We start from the raw sequence: 13,956 nt of genomic DNA, 5'->3' as shown, positions 1-13,956 counted from the left end.
CTCATTTTTCCTGCAGCAAACACCTGTGTATTAAAGTTAAACTTTGGAGTGAAATGCTGATGATGTGAAGGTGAAATGTGTCAAATGATTTGAGAGAGAATCAAAGGTTCAAACAAAAAAGCAAAAATGGTATTTATTCAGCTTTTAGGAAATTAAATAACAAAACCCAGAATAAAGCAAAACAAAAAGTATGTCACATGACTGATCTGTCACATGACTGATCATGTCCAAGCACAACAGCACTTATTAATGAATATAAAAATAAAATTTTTATATTTTCATTCACATTTGCTCTTTTCCCAACTTTTACCACATGGATGTTTTTAGAAGCTTGAGCTACCAACCCCTACCATGTGACTGAGATTACGGTCCCACAGGGAAATAAGTTTCTATTCTTGGAGGTCCCATACAACCAGATCCCTCAGAACGTTTGCACTGGCACTTTCATGAGGAAAACAGGCGCTGTCTGTCAGAGCACAAGCCAACCTGTCTCTGCTAACTCTTCAAGTTTTCTAAGCTTTCCACATGACAACCGTTCTAAGCCATCAGTGATCCTGGCAGCTGCTGTCCCATCATCCTCGGTAGCAGCCTCTTACACTGCACCATAACTGGGAACAACAGAGCTGTAGGTCAGACTCTGACCAGTGCTCCTGGGAAGATAAGAGTGGCTGCTAAGTAACCAAGAGTGCTGCCTGAACTTACCCACCACACACAACGAACACAGCAAACGAGCAGGCCACACTGAACCAAGCCCCTCAAAACAGAGGCAGATTGAGTGAACCAAGGACACAGCCCACGCTAACAGCCTCAGCTCATCTACAAGAACCTCATGAATCTCCTGGCTCTAGAGGCACCCGGCCCAGGGCAGAGAACAAAGGAGGCAGGCTTTCCAGCCAGGACAATGCCGCATAGAGTTTAAGTTGTGCAGAAGACTACGGCGTGAGACAACAGCATCTCCATATGTAGAGCTGTGGTGCTTGCCCGCTGGACCACACTCCTGGAGCGTCTTAGTGCAGCTGAACGGCAGTTGCCCAGATGTCATTGCTGGGGAGCGGAGGAAGGACCCATCCTTGGGGAATGGAGCTGCCTTTAGGATGATCAGACGGAACCAGGTACTGATCCCAGTCATGCCTTAATAAGAAGTTACAGAACCATGGTTATTTCTGGTTTTCTCCAAGCAAGATATTCAGAAACTAAATTTCGTATCTAGGATACTGTTTTCAAAATGATAGCTGCACTAACCTGCTAAAGAACTGAGCTTATAGAAAGTAGGCCAAGGGTCACATTAATGTACACATTTAAGGAAAAACATTGATCCCCATTATTTGCATATTTTACATTTGTAATTTCTCTTTCTCTCTCTGAGACAGGTCTGGGGCTGGTCTTGAACTCTTTATCTTCCTGCCTCCACCTCCCAAGTGTAGGGCTAGAGGCACGAGCCACCAAGCTTGGCTATATTAGCAAATCTAAATTATCCCATGTGGCACTTTCATGGAAAACCAAAAATGCAAAGGAGAAAAAAAAATCTGTCACCAAAATGCACACTCGTAGCTGGAGGCTCTGCCTTCTCCTCCTCAGCTCCTGTGGTACAAATCAGCATCCTTTCCGTCTGCTCTGCCACCTTGCTCGGTTTTGTGCTTTTCACTGGTGACTTTACTCTTTAAATGGCACCCAAGTGTCCTGGTAAAGTGCTAATGCTACTATGTGTGAGAGAGTTGTGAAGTATCTTGTACTCAAGACAGTGTCATCTGGACAACCTCAGAGTACAGCGCAGTCGGCCCCGGTGCAGTGCTTATATCAATGGCATAAATGAAATCAGGCGTCTTGAAGCTGACACATGGAACAAGGTACTGATCGGCTAACAAAGGCAAGACAAAGGCTGGAGTGGTGGGTCAGCAGTAAAAATACTGGCTACTCTTACAGACGACCTAGGTTTGATTTCCAGCATCTTCACGGTAGCTCACAACTATCTGTAACTCCAGTTCGGAGAACCTAAGTCTTCTTGTTTCCATGAGCACCAGGCATGATACACATACACACATTCAAAATACCCAAATCACATTTAAAAACAAAACAAAACAACCCTGAGACTAAAGGCTCAGTTGTCTACCTGGCCCTGTCTCCTTCAGGAGCAATGCAATGTCCAGTATTCTGTGACTCTGTATTCACAGTAACTTGACAGAACCTACCTACCATCAGTAATACGTTTAAAGGCTAAAATTAGTACAATGATGTTAAAACTTTTCTTGAAAGATAAATTTGATGCCAGAAAATTCCTTCCCAAGATTCAGAAATTGCTGGAATGTTGGAAGAAGTCTCCAGTATTTCAAGTCATTTTTCTGAGACCCCTAGGTCCAAAGATGCTGGAGCCTAGAAAACAAAGAAATGCTTCTAGGCATCAAGTTTACACACCTAGGACATCCAATAATTGACTTCTCAAAAGACCACATGTGGAAAAGAAGCTGTTGCCACAGCCTAGACAGCTGAGAATCACCCAACTCTTAAGTGGCTAGTTCAGTGGAGAGCACTACGCTCACACTTGTAGGCACACAGGGGTCAGCATGGGTCTTCGCCTCCATGGGCAACTATCCAGGAAAAAAGGCTTCTTTTCCTGGGTTGACTCAGCCCTAAAAGAGAACTAAGAAAACAAGGCCAGCTATGGTGGCACATGCCTTGAATCCCAGCAATGAGGTGGAGGCAAGAAAATCTCTGAACTCAAGGACGGCATGTCTACAAAGCAGTCAGAGCTAAGTTCAGTTTCTTTACCTGTTCAAATGGGGACACGACTTCCAAGAATTAGTAAGGACTTTAAAGACACAGGTGGCACCCTTGAAACTCGACAGCACTGCGCTCAAAAGGAGCTTTTAAGAAAGATACAGCAACAGACCTCAACAACAGAAAGCACCTCATCAAGAGCTTCCCGCACCCAAGAAAAAGGGACAGCAGAAGCTGCCCTTCTGACCTGATCTGAATGAGCGCAGGCAAGGACTGCTCGGCCTGGAGGTAATACTGACGGAAGGGCTGCAGGAGGTGAGCGAGGGGGAACCCATCTGGAAGAGGAAGGCACACATGTCAGCACGTCTGCTTGCTGTTAGGAGTGCACTCTCAAGGCAAGGTGACTGAGCCACTGACTATGACAGTGAGATCAACCTCATCTCTGCAGCCCTGACTTTCTCCACGCAGTTAAGTCTCAACTTGTAGTCAGGCCTTCCTTTTGGATTAAGTGGGGTTACTCACAGTAAACACAACGATCAACTTAGAGCTTCCCTCGTATCTACTGGCAAAGATAAACTTACCTGGATCCCCGAATAACTTGGACTCAATTTCACGTTTCTGAAGTAGAAGCTTCTCTTTCTCTTTTCTCTGCTTCTTTTCCAGTTCTCTTCTCCTCTCTTCCTCCTGTTCTCCTTCCAGCATAACTCGGAGGGCTCTCTCTTCAGCTTCGTACAGTTCAGAGCGCTTTTTAATGAGCTTTCTCAGCCGCTGAAGATGGTGCTCAAAAGTCTCATCTGCTGATGCAGGAGGACAGACCCCTGTGGAAGATTAAAAAGGAATGGATGACCCTTTGCCTTCACAGTCCTAGGCAGTACAGAGCAGAGCGAGGGAAACACCTATGCAGTGCTTGGCATGTGCTTACAGACGTCCACTACAGCGCGACACCAGCTGTGGGCAGAACTATCGTCACTCCCTTCACAGAGGAGGAACCTGACACACAGAGTTTACCTAAGTTCTCAGAGAAGACAACCATCTGCCACATTCCAGAGCGAGCAGAAGGTCTGCAGCCCCTCTGGGAGGCTTTTTCCTTCTCTCTCTCCAACCTATTTTGGTTTCTTCATTGACCCTTACTTTGACATTCTCAAAAGTCTGTCTTTTTGGCTCCCACTAAACAGGGTCTCTCAGTGCTGGAGAGATGGCTCAGCAGTTAAGAACATTGGCTGCTTTTCCAGAGTATCCAGGTTCAATTCCCAGGATCTACATGGCAGCACAGAACTGTTTGTAACTCCAGTTCTAGAGGATTCAACACTAACATAGACATACATGCAGGGAAAACACCAATTCACATATAATAAAAATAATAAATCACTGAGGGGGGGGGAAAAAACCAATTAGGTTTCTCAGTAGTCAGGAGAGAGACAGAGGCAGGAAGACCTCTACAAGTTCAAGGCCAGCCCAGTCTACAGAGTGAGTTCCAGGTCAGCCAGTAAGACCTGTCTCGAAAAGAAAAAAGAGAAGAACCAGGATCTCTCACTGAACCTGGAGCTGAGCCAGCACCCAGCAAGCCCCACCCATCCTCCTGTCCAAGCACCCCTTTGCTCCCCGCACTGGGACGACAGGTCTATGTAACTACATCTGACCTTTGTACGAGCACTGGAGATTCAAATGCAGGTATTCTTACACTTAGCCACTTCCCCAACTCCTTCCGGATGAACTCTTATGTAGGACAGTCTACGATTCCCTTAAAATCGAACAATCAACTCAAGACTGTTCATCCTGTTTCTGTCTCAGTAAGAGTGGCATTACTGTTCATTTAGCAGACCAGGCTAGAATCCTGAAATCACGATAAAACAAACAAACAAACGGGGGAGGTCTTCTCCTTTGTTCTCTATAAGATAAAGAGCTTCAAACAGCAAATAGTAATCTTCTCCTACATACAACTGCTGGGACAAAACCACGGTGGGGTCACGGGATTCTGAACTACCCTGGAGGCCGTCGTGTGGAAACCAAACCCGTCAGTCACTGGACTCGAGCCGTCCTTACCTTTCCTGGCTGCAGCTTCTTTCCTCAGCTTCCTCAGTTTCTCTAAAGCACGCAGAATGTCCACCATTCTTTTGGTGTCTGATTGTTTTTTCCTTACTTCAGCTAAGACCCCATCAGCAGCTGCTTTGAGTTCCTGTTCCTGGAGGGGAAAAGCCCACAAGGCCTTGTGTTAGGAACCACCTGAAAGGTCAGAGCTCCCTGGAAGCAAGATTTCAGAGGATCACCATGCACACCACAGCCTACTGAGTTTATGTATCAATTGCCGAGGCATAGCATGCTACAGCGGCTCTGCCCATGGGCGTCTTTCCTTTTGCTGATCAATTATTCAACTGTGCTGCTGCTTTGTTGCAGAGACCTCCCCTCTATGTAGCCCAAGCTGGCCTTGACTGAACTCCCAGATCTTTGCTGGAGGATGTTTTCGTGCCCTGTTTTCCAATGCTGATTTCTGAACCTACAGATCTGGCTGCAGTCTGGCACTGTCATTATGAAGCATCTCCTAACTCAGAATTTTATAATGTGTTCTACACCATCTTCTAATTGGTCAGTAATGAGCTCAACAGCCTATAGCTCGGCAGGAGAGGAAAAGACTGGACTTCTGAGCCCAGAGAAAGGGAGAGGGTCTCAGGTGGGGCCCAAGAAGCCACACTGGGACATGTCTGAAGGAGGCCAAAGTGACAACAAGGTGGCAGGTAACGGGCCACCTGGCTGGGAAGTTGGCCAGGTCAGCATAGGCAGCTTAGAACAGATCGGAGCCAGCCCAGCCCTGAAGCTTTTAATAATTATAAAGGTCTCTGCGTCATTATTCAAGGCAAGGGTGCACACAGAAAAGCCCCTAGCTTTACATTTGGCAACCAACGCGGGGCTAGAAATCAAAGCTTAAGGGTTAAGAAAGTCGTGGGTGGAGGGCTGAACTAGCACCCCACAGGAACAGGTGGCTCCTTTAAGACCCCCACTTTCTTTCTTTCTTTTTTTTTTCAAGACAGGGTTTCTCTGTGTAGTCCTGGCTGTCCTGGAACTCACTCTGTAGACCAGGCTGGCCTGTCTCTGCCCCCCAAGCGCTGGGATTAAAGGCGTGTGCCACTACTGCCCTGGGCTCCTTTAAGGCACACACTCCTCTATCCACCTCACCCTACCTTCATATCAAAGCAGCTGCTAGATATGAACCAGAGGCTCAGGGTAGGGCCCCAAAGGCAAGGACTCCCCAGAGCCTCCAGTTGCTCTCAGTGGGAGACAAGGAAGGCCCTGCTGGTGGTAAGAACTTCCTAAAGACTACAGTTGTGGGGGTCGGGGTGGGGAGCTGAAGCCACAGGGAAGCTTGGCAGGCTTAGTGTGAGCTGGCAAACAGCAGTCCAGCCCACGGTGGCACATGGGCCCAAGATGACCACAGGAACCCATGCCATGTTGGGGCCAGAGTCAGGCAGCAGACAGAAAATCTGGTGAATGACTCATAGCATAAGGGACCGCCCCTTCCGGTGGTGAATGACTCATAGCACAGAGGGACCACCCCTTCCGGTGGGGTCAGTCGTTACCCTTTAAGAAGGGTCAGAGAAACCTTACAGGTAGGTGTGCAGAAGCCAGGCCCAAACAGAGAAGCTGAAATCCAAAACACAGACGAGCTCTGGTCAGGTATGTTTGAAACTGTGCTTAAGTGCTGAAGGAAGAAAGAAAAGAAACTGGGCACAGACAAGCATAGACAAAAGTTTGAAAATAATAAAATGAAGTTTCAGAAGGAAGGAGTTAGAGATTAAAAAGAAAATATTTTCTGTGCTAAAAAATGGAAAGCACAGTGACAAGAGGGCATCTGGAGCCCACGTGGTTCTGTCTCCATTATCAGCATACAAATAAATAATCTTATGTTCAGAGATGGTTGTAATTTTATATGTGCTCTTAAAGAAAGACCAGAATAAAGCAGACTTGGATAAGGACTGAAAGACGGGACAGACACTAGGCTACAGGCCACAGGACAGAGATCAGAGGATTCAAGATGAGAAAAATCCACCAAAGCTTGAAGAATTAGAATGGCGACTCACAGAGACTCGATATTCTGAATTAAGAGTACAGATTCTGTTTGAAGCCACCTTAGAGCAATGTCATACAATATGTGTTTCATTCTGTAGAGTTTGAAAACTTAAAATATGTACATGTATTGATATATAATACAACTGATACACATTCACAATTCCGATGGGTTTTTGCCCTGAATTCTGAGGATGATTCTGAGATTGTGCATTTATTAGAAATGATGGCTATTTTGGAGACATGTTTGCAGACTGAAGCTGATGATGCCCCAACATATGTACAATGTATGTACACACTCGAAAGTAACACTTTTTTAGACATTATGGCATAAAACATTTTACAGATATATCCTACAATCCTAAAAGGATCTAGCCATGCTTTAAAGGAGATGCTCATAAAACAGAAGATACGGGATCTTCCAGAGACAGATTAAATGATGCTTCTATTGAATTTAAAAAATTTAAATGTCGATGAGACACACAGCACGGCTGCTGAAAAGCGCTGGATTTCAGAAAGGACGGCGGAATTAGCCCCAGCCTATATATGTGATGACCTCAGAACGGAAGTGTGTTGCATTAGGGAAGAGGTTTTGTCTTTGTTTCTACAGCAGATGAAAAGCTATGGATTCTATCAAAACTAATACAGATCAGATTTGACTGGGGGAGACCTCCTGAAAATTCTTGCTGCAGACATGAAGAAAGAAACTAAGAAGAACAAAGCAGGTGGTAATACTGATCCCTCTACAAGGGAACAGCTCTGAGACTGGCTGAGAAATACCTCTACACGGCCAATAAATCTTGTTGGCTAGAGCCCTCAGGAATTATTACATGTCATCCCTTTCATATGGCATGCATGGATAGAAAGTTTTTTGAAAGATTTATTTTTTTTTTATATGAATACACGATCCCATTACAGATGGTTGTGAGCCACCATGTGGTTGCTGGGAATTGAACTCAGGACGTCTGGAAGAGCAGTCAGTGCTCTTAACCCGTGAGCCATCTCTCCAGCCCACATGGATGGAAATTTGTATTACAGTTTGGCTATACAGTCCAAAAGGACTTATAAGCTGATAGATACCTTTCTTGTGGAGAGCTTTTGGGGCCACTTCTAGAAACTTGGCAGGAATTTGACATTGGGGCAGGACACAGAAGTAAGCTCAGGCAGGAATCTGATTTGGGGGCTTAGATGTCTTGGCCATCCTGGTGAGCCCCTAGAAACAGTGATCACAGGACTTTGTCTATTGCCTTGTTTGTTCCTTAACCTAGAACTGACCTTATTATATGCATGTAATTAAAATGGTATAAAAGCAAACTGGGAAGAAATAAATCTACTTCAGGCTCAGAACTAGCTGGAGTCACGTTATAGTGTTGTCTAATTGTCTTTTTTTTTTTTTTCTTCAATCCTCACTCTCTCCCTGGAGAGCCCATTGACTGACTGAGCTGTTTTGGTCACTTTCTCCTGCTCAAAGAGCAGAGAATCATCTTTAGCTGAGTTGTGCACACTTCACATTCCTTACATGTGTTAAAACAGAAATGTATGTTACTTTTAAAAGTTCATATGTTTACAGAGCAAAAGGACCAGACACCAAAGACAAGCAGCCCAGGTGATCCAACCTCACAGAAGCTTCAGTAGCTGTTTCCTCAAATATCTACACCACAAACAATTTCAAAACAGCTACGATAATCCTGTCAGGACTTTAGTTAAGCCCTGCACTTTCCCATCACACAGGACTGGACAACAAACGTTACCACTAGCTTTCTTAGGACTTGGCCAATATCCCAATTTTCTTAGGGCCCCCAGAAGAAAACACTGCCCCAAGACATCAGGAAGCACTTTTAAGGGAATACCACGTTCCCAAAAGTGGGATGGGTGGGTTGGACTGTCGCCTGGGCCACGGGGGTCTACTGTCCTTTAAGATGTCACAGGTCGTTACCGCTCTGAGTCAGGGAGGAAACAAAGTTAGTTAGATTCAGAGATGTCTTTCTCTTTCTCTCCTCTATCCTTTCTCTCCTATCTAGTGTTACAGGAAGAGGTAGGGAGAAGGGGTGAAAAGAAAGAGGGAGTACATAGGATGTGAGGATAAAAACGTAGAGTACTGAATCTATTAACAAGACAAATACTTTATATTTGGTTTGGATTTTGTATACTGATACAAATTTAAGGTTATTTTTGCTACAAATACTATATATATGTGTGTGTGTGTTTCAGCTTTTTGAAGATGTTGTATCTATACAACTTATCTGAATGCAATGTAAAGTGCTAGTCCTTTGTAAGCTGTTATTGCAAACTGTTTAGGATAATTAAGAAATATAACCTAGTAGTCAATCAAACATAGTCATGTTAAGTGCTAGTTTAGTTTATTACAGAAATAAGCTTTCTTTAGCATCCTAGAGATGTTTTCAAAGTTGAGCAGATAGTAACTAGCTAGAAACAAGCAACATTTCCTATTCAGATATCCTACAGATAGATGGCCTCCAAAGACCTCAGAGATCTACAGAATATGGCATTTAAGATGTTTTATTATTAAAAGCTTTCTGTGACAGTGAGACATGACTCTTCCTGGCAGCACCCCCACTCTACCTCAAAGAAAACAATGACCATCAAAGAGCCTTCATATGGGGTTTGCTTCAAATCTGGCAAGCTAGCCACGGGCAGGAAAGTGCCTTTGTGTTAACTGCCTTAACTGTCTTAACAGCAGGCTGTCCAAGCTGTGGCAAGCAGATCATGGAAGGTGCCAGACTTTGCAAGGACAAGGTAGGCAAACCCTTCATAATTCCTGCTTCACAGAAAAGCCTGTCTCATACTGGGCCAGAAGACCAAAGATGGATGCTCCCATGTTACAGCAGAACCTTGGGTGTCTGTCCGGGCGGCCAACTGTGTCTGTCATTGCTATAGCTTTGGAGGCTGCTTGCTTCCAAATGTCAATTTCCTATTTACTCAGGTAATTTCTATTCCTTCTCAGGCCTCTCATGGGGTTGAAGACTAGACAGTTATAGTCTCATACCTAAGCTTAAGTTGTTTAGGATTCAATAAAATGTTTTAAGGTCTAAAAAGACTTTTATGCTGCTAAATGCAAGGTATGACAGAAAGTGGTTTAAGTACGGAACTTTGAACTCACCGAGACAGGATAGACAGTAGAGCGCTTTCTCCAAGATTGCTAAATACAAAGGAACTGGATATTGTGAATGTAATTTTACCTGATAGTTTTTGTAATTGTTTTCCCTGTATATTTTATGAATGTAAGAGAAAGAGCCTTGTATTGGACTAAAGGAGAGATATCTTACTTTGGCCTCCCAAAGCTGTGAGCTACCTCTCCCAGCTGATCATACAGACGGCTCCCTCTTTTTAATTTTGTTTTATTTATTTCTGAGAAATGGTCTCACTCTGTAGGCCAGGCAGGCTTCAAACTGCAGCACTCCACCTGCCTCAGCCTCCTGAGTGCTGGGGTCACAGATGTGAGCCACCCACCCAGCTCCCAATTAACCTTCTTTAAGGGGACCCTGTCCTCTCAGCACCTTCCACATCTGGACTGAGCTCTTGCTTCTCAGTGTTCCCTGAGGTGTGGTCCAGTGAATGCCAGAATCTAATTTACCCTGTCAAGCTGGGACTCTAAAAATACAGATTAACAGACCTGAAAGATCAGGTTCCCAAGGAGGATAAGGAATGGGACTGGCAGTGCCTAGGAGTCTACGATACCTCAGAGTAACACTCTTAAGTTTGTCCTTCACTGCTCCCAAAGATGGCTTCCACACAACCATCTGTCTCACACGGGAGGCCAATCTTCCTGGGATCTGCCTTCCATATCCTCATCCGCTTGCCTAGTCCTCTCTCTCATCTGTCTTATATAAGTGCCTGCAATTCCACCATTACAGCCAATGACTGTGCCCCTCAGCCTTCTGCCAGGGAACCGCCCTTGGCTGGTCCTATCTGTTGCTTCACTTGGCTTTAGCACTGCTGTTAAGGCTCAGTTCGGATGTCATTGCCTGGGAAGCCTTCCTCCAGTGAGCTGGGTGGCTACCCCTGGGCTCCTATACTATCTTCAGTTGAAAACTTAACATACACCATGCTGTGCTGACATGATTCCTTACAAGGCTCTAAGCAATCAGAGATAAGAGATATACTTTACTCTCTCAATCCCTGCTATCAGACACTAGACCTGACACCTAATGGACCCTTACTAAATGTTTGCTCAAGTGACTCAAAAATTCTCAGACTAAAGTACTGCTTCCTTGTGCTGACATTCCTAAGGGTACAGCGCTAAACCTCACTATCAATACACTGCAGCAATATTATATTGGGCTCTAGGGCATTGGTAGACATCGGGAAAAGGGAGATTGTGTTGGCTGGTTTTATGTCAACTTAACACAAGCTAGAGTCCTTTGGGAAGAGGGAACCTCAGCTGAGAAGCTGAGAAGCCCCTGCACCACCACCAGCCAGGCCACTGGGCAAGCCTGTGGTGTATTTTCTTAATTAATGACTGATGTGGGACGGCTACCCTTGGGCAGGTGGTCCTAGGTATATATGAAAGCACCTGAGCAAGCCATGGAGAGCAAGCGGGCAAGCAACATGTCTCCACTGCCTCTGCATCAGCTCCTGCCTCCAGGTTCCTGTCCTGACTGGCTTTAATAAAACACTGGAATGTGGACGTGAGATGAACCCTTTAACTTCAAGTTGCTTTTGCTCATGGAATTTCATCACAGCACTAGAAACCCTAACTAAGACAAGTGTTGGCTAACTATACAGAGGGGCAAACGAACCCTTAGCAGTGCCTCAGCAAGAGCTGAACAACACCAGCAGACATGCTAACACAGAAGGGCAGAAGCTCCAGACCCTCGGCCCTCGACAACTACAGGCAACGGGGAAATGCTAAGAGCAAGAGAAACTGTGTTCCCCAGGGACAAGCAGCTCAATTCATTATCAGTGGACAGCCCTGAAATCCTAGACATACAAGTAACATTAAATGTACTAGTCAGGTTGTATTTATGTTTATCTGTAACAATAAGGAATGAAAAAAGGGCCATGACTTTAAGAGAGAACAAGGGAGATGCACTGAGAGGCTGGAGGGAAGAAAGGGAATGGGTGGGGGGGGGGGAATTATGTAATTATATTTTCAAAAACTAGCATACATACATAGACACACACACAAAGCCACAGTGGGGCTGGAGCAATGGCTCTGCAGTTAAGAGCACTTGTAACTCTTACGAAGGACCAGGGTTCACTTTCCAGTACCCATACAGTGGTTCACCACCATCTGTAACTCTAGTTCTGGGGGGATCCAATGTCCCCACATCCTCTTCTAACCCCATAGGCAGCAGGCACATATATGGTGCATATACAAACATACAGGCAAAACAATCACAAAAACCACAATGAATAAATCTGATTCAACAATAACAAACACCCTTCAAAGGAAATGAGAATGTCTTTAACCAACACTTGGCAAATCCTACTTTCTCCCAGGTTCTACTGAAGTACATGAGACAGATAAGATTTGAATTTGAAATCAGACAACTTGGGATTCAATCTGAAGTAATACTGTTCACAAACTTGTATGACTACGTCAAGTTAACTGCTTTAAGTCTCAATCTGTAAAATTAGGGTAATGAATTCCTCAGGATTGTGTGTAGGACACTAGTTTAGTGTCTACTATAGATGTGAGTGCTGAACTGGGGTGAGGAAGGCATATACAGAATAGCATAGCAACCTGGGAGGCCAAGGGATTGGGTTATGCACACTCCAAAAATAACCGGAGTATCTATCGCACGGGCCTTGTGGCTGCCAATCTGTTGACAGTGTTTTCCTTTCTAACCTGCTCTTGCTACTGCATTGCTTTTGATAAGGTTTTCTTGCTATTTTCGAAATTTTGTGCGAGCCCTTGATTCAATCATCTGGATAAAAGGTCGAGAACCTGGAAACACCTGAACCAGACGGACCCACACCACGCGACACACTGGGATTCATAGTATCAAACTAATAAGCAAACGAATCCCGGTGAGAACTATTATCAACACCATCAGCCAATTAGGTTATAAAGGTCTCTAGGTGTGGTCCAAATAGGAAGACCGGTTAGTACTGCACCATCAGATCCAACTTTGAAGCAGAAAACAGGAGGCCTGTCCAGTGTGAATCTGTGGTGTGTCTATGGGACTTTATAGTCCAAGTTTTACGCGCCACACATCATAAACACGGAACACAGAGCAAAGAGGTGGCAAGGATAAGGATTAGCTTTCACGGACAAGCCTCCAAGCTAACTGGCACACAGATTCGGGTTCCAGTCACCACCGAACGCATGGCGGTCCTCACCCGCTTCTTTTCCTCCACCTCCTGCACGCACTTCACCCTCCAGCGGTCAATCTCCTGCTCCCGTTCCGTGGCCTGCGCGGCCTCCGCCTCCCGCTCAGCCTCACGTTCCCGGGCCCTCTCACGAAGCCGCAGCCGGCGGCGCCGGACCCTCTCCAGCCTCCGTCGCGCCTCGCCCACATAGGCCGCCTGGGTCAGCGGCTGCAGCCGCTCCGCTAGCTCCGCCTGCAGTGGCGCCGCCTGAGCGTGCAGGGCGGCCCAGGCCGCTCCGTCGGCCTCGGCCTCGCGCAGGGACTGCCCCAGGCTGCGTAGCCGCCGCACCAGACGCAGAGCGGCACGCAACCGCGCGCGTACCTCGCCCAGGCTGGGCCCGGCGGGTGTTCGCGGGGTCCGGAGGCCGCCCGGCCGCCGGGGGTTCCCGAACACCGCCTCCAGCCACTGCCGATCCCGCAGGCGCTGCAGGGCCGCGTCTCCGAGCACGTCGGGCGGCGGCGGCGCCTCGGCCCAGCGCGGGCTCCAGGGCGGCCCCGGGCCTGGAGGCGGCGGCCGTGGACGCTCGACGGCGTCGGGCCCCGGGAAGGGCCGGCACTGCGGCGGCGGCGGCGGGGGCACCGGGAAGAAGCCGCCGCGGGAGGCCTCGGCTGGCACGCGGGGCTGCAGAGCCAGCGGAGGCTGGAGGAAGGGGGCGGACGCCCCCGGGAAGGGCCCGGGTCGCTGGGAAAGAGGCGGCGGGAAAGGCGGAGAGGGCAGCGGCGGGGGCGGACATCCGAACGGAGCGGAAGGCGGCGGCTGCGGCGGCGGCGGTCCCTGACGGCTCTGGGCGAAAAAGGGTGGCAGAGCCATGTCTGCAGTGCAGCGGCTGCGAGCGGTGACAGGGAC

The 13,956-nt window shown here is 46.9% G+C and overlaps 1 protein-coding gene across 4 annotated transcripts; it reads right to left on the bottom strand.

Annotated features, from left to right (window-relative positions):
• Nucleotides 1–107: 107 nt before the first annotated feature.
• On the bottom strand, nt 108–13,920 carry Pdcd7 (programmed cell death 7). 4 transcript variants are annotated; one of them, XR_013107668.1, is made up of 5 exons: nt 13,081–13,920; nt 4,759–4,897; nt 3,297–3,533; nt 2,194–3,050; nt 108–1,131 (listed from the first exon to the last, which is right to left on the bottom strand). XR_013107668.1 is itself a non-coding variant. In XM_076925803.1 (5 exons), the coding sequence occupies exons 1-5, from the start codon at nt 13,918–13,920 to the stop codon at nt 2,349–2,351; spliced, it is 1,326 nt and encodes a 441-aa protein (XP_076781918.1). In that variant the 3' UTR covers nt 108–2,348. The 4 variants fall into 4 exon arrangements, 3 of the variants coding, with proteins under 3 accessions (XP_076781918.1, XP_076781917.1, XP_076781916.1); XM_076925803.1 differs by having other exon boundaries at nt 108–2,370; nt 2,963–3,050; XM_076925802.1 differs by having other exon boundaries at nt 2,963–3,050.
• Between the last annotated feature and the right edge of the window lie 36 nt (nt 13,921–13,956).

The sequence above is a fragment of the Arvicanthis niloticus genome, chromosome 26 (genome assembly GCF_011762505.2).
Source record: "Arvicanthis niloticus isolate mArvNil1 chromosome 26, mArvNil1.pat.X, whole genome shotgun sequence".
NCBI lineage: Eukaryota > Metazoa > Chordata > Mammalia > Rodentia > Muridae > Arvicanthis > Arvicanthis niloticus.
The sequence above is the reverse complement of the archived record's forward strand: the minus strand, read 5'-3'. Positions and strand labels throughout refer to the sequence as shown.